General features: G+C 50.0%; 1 protein-coding gene across 1 annotated transcript in view; it reads left to right on the forward strand.

The window, feature by feature from the left end:
- Positions 1-7,254, forward strand: part of LOC115127831 (lysine-specific demethylase phf2-like) — a 156,368-nt gene that overhangs the window by 81,352 nt on the left and 67,762 nt on the right. The window contains exons 10-11 of the mRNA XM_065022068.1: positions 4,759-4,850; positions 6,013-6,102. Coding sequence (XP_064878140.1) covers positions 4,759-4,850; positions 6,013-6,102 — 182 coding nt within the window. The remainder of the gene's footprint in view (positions 1-4,758; positions 4,851-6,012; positions 6,103-7,254) is intronic.

A 7,254-nucleotide genomic window follows, 5' to 3' on the forward strand; every position in this document is an offset into this window, starting at 1 on the left:
ATATGGTGCAGTCTTAAGACCACAGTGGTTTGTGACCCTATATAGTGCACTACTCACTACCAGGTCCCATAGGGCTGGTAGTGCCCTATGTAGGGAATATGGTGCAGTCTTAAGACCACAGTGGTATGTTACCCATTATTCTCTATATAGTGCACTACTCACTACCAGGTCCCATAGGGCTGGTAGTGCCCTATGTAGGGAATATGGTGCAGTCTTAAGACCACAGTGGTATGTTACCCATTATTCTCTATATAGTGCACTACTCACTACCAGGTCCCATAGGGCTGGTAGTGCCCTATGTAGGGAATATGGTGCAGTCTTAAGACCACAGTGGTTTGTTACCCTATATAGTGCACTACTCACTACCAGGTCCCATAGGGCTGGTAGTGCCCTATGCTACCAGGTCCCATAGGGCTGGTAGTGCCCTATGTAGGGAATATGGTGCAGTCTTAAGACCACAGTGGTTTGTTACCCTATATAGTGCACTACTCACTACCAGGTCCCATAGGGCTGGTAGTGCCCTATGTAGGGAATATGGTGCAGTCTTAAGACCACAGTGGTTTGTTACCCTATATAGGGCTGGTAGTGCCCTATGTAGGGAATATGGTGCAGTCTTAAGACCACAGTGGTTTGTTACCCTATATAGTGCACTACTCACTACCATGTCCCATAGGGCTGGTAGTGCCCTATGTAGGGAATATGGTGCAGTCTTAAGACCACAGTGGTTTGTTACCCATTATTCTCTATATAGTGCACTACTAACTACCAGGTCCCATAGGGCTGGTAGTGCCCTATGTAGGGAATATGGTGCAGTCTTAAGACCACAGTGGTTTGTTACCCATTATTGTCTTCAGGAGAATAGTTCTAATGTCCAGGTCATATCTATCTCTACGTCAGGGATCCTTGTCTTAGTACAGGACTGTATTTTGGTGAGGTGAACATGGCTCATATAATGTTATAGAAACAACACATTCTATCTGAACGTTCCTGAACATCCTCCTGGACTAACCCCACCCACCTGACAGGGTTCCATCTCTTTTCATGTTATTAACTAGCAGCAGAGTTTGTGGATGTATTTCCTGTCTGTCAGTGTAGAGGCAGCCTTCACAGACCGACAGCTAGAGGCAGCCTTCACAGACCGACAGCTAGAGGCAGCCTTCACAGACCGACAGCTAGAGGCAGCCTTCACAGACAGACAGCTAGCTCGAAGCAGCCTTCGCAGACAGACAGCTCGAGGCAGCCTTCACAGACAGACAGCTCGAGGCAGCCTTCACAGACAGACAGCTAGCTCGAAGCAGCCTTCGCAGACAGACAGCTCGAGGCAGCCTTCACAGACAGACAGCTCGAGGCAGCCTTCACAGACAGACAGCTCGAGGCAGCCTTCACAGACAGACAGCTCGAGGCAGCCTTCACAGACAGACAGCTCGAGGCAGCCTTCACAGACAGACAGCTCGAGGCAGCCTTCGCAGACAGACAGCTCGAGGCAGCCTTCGCAGACAGACAGCTCGAGGCAGCCTTTGCAGACAGACAGCTCGAGGCAGCCTTTGCAGACAGACAGCTCGAGGCAGCCTTTGCAGACAGACAGCTCGAGGCAGCCTTTGCAGACAGACAGCTCGAGGCAGCCTTTGCAGACAGACAGCTCGAGGCAGCCTTTGCAGACAGACAGCTCGAGGCAGCCTTTGCAGACAGACAGCTCGAGGCAGCCTTTGCAGACAGACAGCTCGAGGCAGCCTTCGCAGGCAGACAGACAGCTCGAGGCAGCCTTCGCAGGCAGACAGACAGCTCGAGGCAGCCTTCGCAGACAGACAGACAGCTCGAGGCAGCCTTCGCAGACAGACAGACAGCTCGAGGCAGCCTTCGCAGACAGACAGACAGCTCGAGGCAGCCTTCGCAGACAGAGACAGCTCGAGGCAGCCTTCGCAGACAGACAGACAGCTCGAGGCAGCCTTCGCAGACAGACAGACAGCTCGAGGCAGCCTTCGCAGACAGACAGACAGCTCGAGGCAGCCTTCGCAGACAGACAGACAGCTCGAGGCAGCCTTCGCAGGCAGACAGACAGCTCGAGGCAGCCTTCGCAGGCAGACAGACAGCTCGAGGCATGCAACTAGAAGCATGAGTCTGAATTAAACGGCCTTCAGCTTGCAGTAACATGTTCCAGGATGCACTACTCAGATGTTATAGGGATTGTTTTCTGTTATTAAACCAAAATGGATCCAGTTTCAACAACGTTGTGGAGTCTGTAAACTGTGTATGAAATGTGCGGTGACAAGGCTCTGAATGTAGATGTGTTGTGATTGGTTAAATACTGACAGCAGTTAGGCTAGAGGGCGCCGTTATCTGACAGCACAAAGAGGCTTTTATGAAACATCACATCTCTGTACGGCTCCTGACTTCAGCTCCATCAATGTTAAACAAGTGAATGAACAGAACCCGTTAAAGTCCATTAATTAAACCTTTATTTCATCAGGTTGTCCCATTGAGGTAAAATACCTCTTCACCAAGGGAGAGCTGTCTGACCTCTTTACCAAGGGAGAGCTGTCAGATCTCTTTACCAAGGGAGAGCTGTCAGACCTCTTTACCAAGGGAGAGCTGTCAGACCTCTTTACCAAGGGAGAGCTGTCTGACCTCTTTACCAAGGGAGAGCTGTCAGACCTCTTTACCAAGGGAGAGCTGTCTGACCTCTTTACCAAGGGAGAGCTGTCTGACCTCTTTACCAAGGGAGAGCTGTCTGACCTCTTTACCAAGGGAGAGCTGTCTGACCTCTTTACCAAGGGAGAGCTGTCTGACCTCTTTACCAAGGGAGAGCTGTCTGACCTCTTTACCAAGGGAGAGCTGTCTGACCTCTTTACCAAGGGAGAGCTGTCTGACCTCTTCACCAAGGGAGAGCTGTCTGACCTCTTCACCAAGGGAGAGATGTCTGACCTCTTTACCAAGGGAGAGCTGTCTGACCTCTTTACCAAGGGAGAGCTGTCTGACCTCTTTACCAAGGGAGAGCTGTCTGACCTCTTTACCAAGGGAGAGCTGTCTGACCTCTTTACCAAGGGAGAGCTGTCTGACCTCTTTACCAAGGGAAAGCTGTCTGACCTCGTTACCAAGGGAGAGCTGTCTGACCTCTTCACCTCTTTACCAAGGGAGAGCTGTCAGACCTCTTTACCAAGGGAGAGCTGTCAGACCTCTTTACCAAGGGAGAGCTGTCTGACCTCTTCACCAAGGGAGAGCTGTCTGACCTCTTTACCAAGGGAGAGCTGTCTGACCTCTTTACCAAGGGAGAGCTGTCTGACCTCTTTACCAAGGGAGAGCTGTCTGACCTCTTTACCAAGGGAGAGCTGTCTGACCTCTTTACCAAGGGAGAGCTGTCTGACCTCTTCACCAAGGGAGAGCTGTCTGACCTCTTTACCAAGGGAGAGCTGTCTGACCTCTTTACCAAGGGAGCGCTGTCTGACCTCTTTACCAAGGGAGAGCTGTCTGACCTCTTTACCAAGGGAGAGCTGTCTGACCTGTTCACCTCTTTACCAAGGGAGAGCTGTCTGACCTCTTTACCAAGGGAGCGCTGCCTGACCTCTTTACCAAGGGAGCGCTGTCAGACCTCTTTACCAAGGGAGAGCTGTCTGACCTCTTTACCAAGGGAGAGCTGTCTGACCTCTTTACCAAGGGAGAGCTGTCTGACCTCTTTACCAAGGGAGCGCTGCCTGACCTCTTTACCAAGGGAGCGCTGTCAGACCTCTTTACCAAGGGAGAGCTGTCTGACCTCTTTACCAAGGGAGAGCTGTCTGACCTCTTTACCAAGGGAGAGCTGTCTGACCTCTTCACCTCTTCACCAAGGGAGAGCTGTCTGACCTCTTTACCAAGGGAGAGCTGTCTGACCTCTTCACCAAGGGAGCGCTGTCTGACCTCTTCACCAAGGGAGCGCTGTCTGACCTCTTCACCAAGGGAGCGCTGTCTGACCTCTTTACCAAGGGAGAGCTGTCAGACCTCTTTACCAAGGGAGAGATGTCTGACCTGTTCACCTCTTTACCAAGGGAGAGCTGTCTGACCTCTTTACCAAGGGAGAGCTGTCTGACCTCTTTACCAAGGGAGAGCTGTCTGACCTCTTTACCAAGGGAGAGCTGTCTGACCTCTTTACCAAGGGAGAGCTGTCTGACCTGTTCACCTCTTCACCAAGGGAGAGCTGTCAGACCTCTTTACCAAGGGAGCGCTGTCAGACCTCTTTACCAAGGGAGAGCTGTCTGACCTCTTCACCAAGGGAGAGCTGTCTGACCTCTTCACCAAGGGAGAGCTGTCTGACCTCTTCACCAAGGGAGAGCTGTCTGACCTCTTTACCAAGGGAGAGCTGTCTGACCTCTTCACCAAGGGAGAGCTGTCTGACCTCTTCACCAAGGGAGAGCTGTCTGACCTCTTCACCAAGGGAGAGCTGTCTGACCTCTTTACCAAGGGAGAGCTGTCTGACCTCTTTACCAAGGGAGAGCTGTCTGACCTCTTTACCAAGGGAGAGCTGTCTGACCTCTTCACCAAGGGAGAGCTGTCTGACCTCTTCACCAAGGGAGAGCTGTCTGACCTCTTCACCAAGGGAGAGCTGTCTGACCTCTTTACCAAGGGAGAGCTGTCTGACCTCTTTACCAAGGGAGAGCTGTCTGACCTCTTTACCAAGGGAGAGCTGTCTGACCTCTTCACCAAGGGAGAGCTGTCTGACCTCTTCACCTCTTCACCAAGGGAGAGCTGTCTGAGGCTGTGATTTAACAGTATTCTGTCTTGTTTCAGGTCTACACAAGGCCAACAGACAGCCAGCTGGCTACCTGATCCATGGAGCTAAGATCATCAACGGCGCTTTCAGGACCTGGACTAAGAAACAGGCAAGTTTGGCTTCCACCTTTACATCTGTTATAATGATATACCTTCAAATACCTGCTACTCTACCTGACCAAAAGTATGTGGACACCTGCTGGTCAAACATCTCATTCCAAAATCATGGCCATTAATATGGAGATGGTCGCCCCTTTGCTGCTATAACATATATGTTGGAACATTGCTGCTATAACAGCCTCCACTCTTCTGGGAAGGCTTTCCACTAGATGTTGGAACATTGCTGCTATAACAGCCTCCACTCTTCTGGGAAGGCTTTCTACTAGATGTTGGAACATTGCTGCTATAACAGCCTCCACTCTTCTGGGAAGGCTTTCCACTAGATGTTGGAACATTGCTGCTATAACAGCCTCCACTCTTCTAGGAAGGCTTTCCACTAGATGATGGAACATTGCTGCTATAACAGCCTCCACTCTTCTGGGAAGGCTTTCCACTAGATGTTGGAACATTGCTGCTATAACAGCCTCCACTCTTCTGGGAAGGCTTTCCACTAGATGATGGAACATTGCTGCTATAACACCCTCCACTCTTCTGGGAAGGCTTTCCACTAGATGTTGGGACGTTGCTGCGGGGACTTGCTTCCATTCAGCCACGAGCATTATTGCAGACGGGCACTGATGTTGGGTGATTAGGTCTGGCTCGCAGTCGGCATTCTAATTCATCACAAAGGTGTTGGTTGGGGTTGAGGTCAGGGCTCAGTCTAGTTCTTCCACACCGATCTTTGTACACGGGGGCATTGCCATGTTGAAACAGGAAATGGGCCTTCCCCAAACTGTTGCCACAAAGCTGGAAGCACAGAATCATCTAGAATGTCAGTGTATGCTGTAGCTAAGGGGCCTGAACCATGAAAAACAGCCCCAGACCATTATTCCTACTCCACCAAACTTTACAGTTGACGCTATGCATTCGGAAAGGTGGCATCCTACGACAGTGCCAAGTTGAAAGTCACTGAGCTTTTCCGTAAAGCCATTCTACTGTCAATGTTTGTCTATGGAGATTGCATGGCTGTGTGCTTGATTTTTATACACCTGTCAGCAACGGGTGTGACTCAACTAGCCGAATCCACTAATTTGAAGGGGTGTCCACATACTTTCTTATATATTGTGTATAATCTGAAATCTAAATCCATATTTAACTGCGTTGTTCCTCCAGGCTCTGTTAGAACACGAGGATGAACTTCCAGAAAACATGAAGCCCACTCAGCTCATCAAGGACCTGGCCAAGGAGATCAGGATCTCAGAGGTACGACTTCTTACCCTGTTCTACTGCCCTGTTCTACTGCCCTGTTCTACTGCCCTGTTCTACTCTATTCTGTTCTACTGCCCTGTTCTACTGCCCTGTTCTACTGCTCTGTTCTACTGCTCTGTTCTACTGCCCTGTTCTACTGCTCTGTTCTACTGCTCTGTTCTACTGCCCTGTTCTACTGCCCTGTTCTACTGCCCTGTTCTGATCTATTCTGTTCTACTGCCCTGTTCTGATCAATTCTGTTCTACTGCCCTGTTCTACTGCCCTGTTCTACTGCTCTGTTCTACTGCTCTGTTCTACTGCTCTGTTCTACTGCCCTGTTCTACTGCCCTGTTCTACTGCCCTGTTCTACTGCTCTGTTCTACTGCCCTGTTCTACTGCCCTGTTCTACTGCCCTGTTCTGATCTATTCTGTTCTACTGCCCTGTTCTACTGCCCTGTTCTACTGCCCTGTTCTACTGCCCTGTTCTACTGCCCTGTTCTACTGCCCTGTTCTGATCTATTCTGTTCTACTGCCCTGTTCTACTGCCCTGTTCTACTGCTCTGTTCTACTGCTCTGTTCTACTGCCCTGTTCTACTGCCCTGTTCTACTGCCCTGTTCTACTGCCCTGTTCTGATCTATTCTGTTCTACTGCCCTGTTCTACTGCCCTGTTCTACTGCCCTGTTCTACTGCCCTGTTCTACTGCTCTGTTCTACTGCCCTGTTCTACTGCCCTGTTCTGATCTATTCTGTTCTACTGCCCTGTTCTGATCTATTCTGTTTTATTCTGTTCTACTGCCCTGTTCTACTGCCCTGTTCTGATCTATTCTGTTCTACTGCCCTGTTCTGATCTATTCTGTTCTATTATGTTCTACTGCCCTGTTCTACTGCCCTGTTCTGATCTATTCTGTTCTATTATGTTCTACTGCCCTGTTCTGATCTATTCTGTTCTACTGCCCTGTTCTGATCTATTCTGTTCTACTGCCCTGTTCTGATCTATTCTGTTCTACTGCCCTGTTCTGATCTATTCTGTTCTACTGCCCTGTTCTACTGCCCTGTTCTACTCTATTCTGTTCTACTGGGCAGGTTTACAATGGCCTTTGTTGTTGTAGAGACCAGCGATACGCATCGTCCCGGGTTTTTTATTTTAATTTAATTTATTTCACCTTT

Source organism: Oncorhynchus nerka, linkage group LG2 (genome assembly GCF_034236695.1).
Source record: "Oncorhynchus nerka isolate Pitt River linkage group LG2, Oner_Uvic_2.0, whole genome shotgun sequence".
NCBI classification, from domain to species: Eukaryota; Metazoa; Chordata; class Actinopteri; order Salmoniformes; family Salmonidae; genus Oncorhynchus; species Oncorhynchus nerka.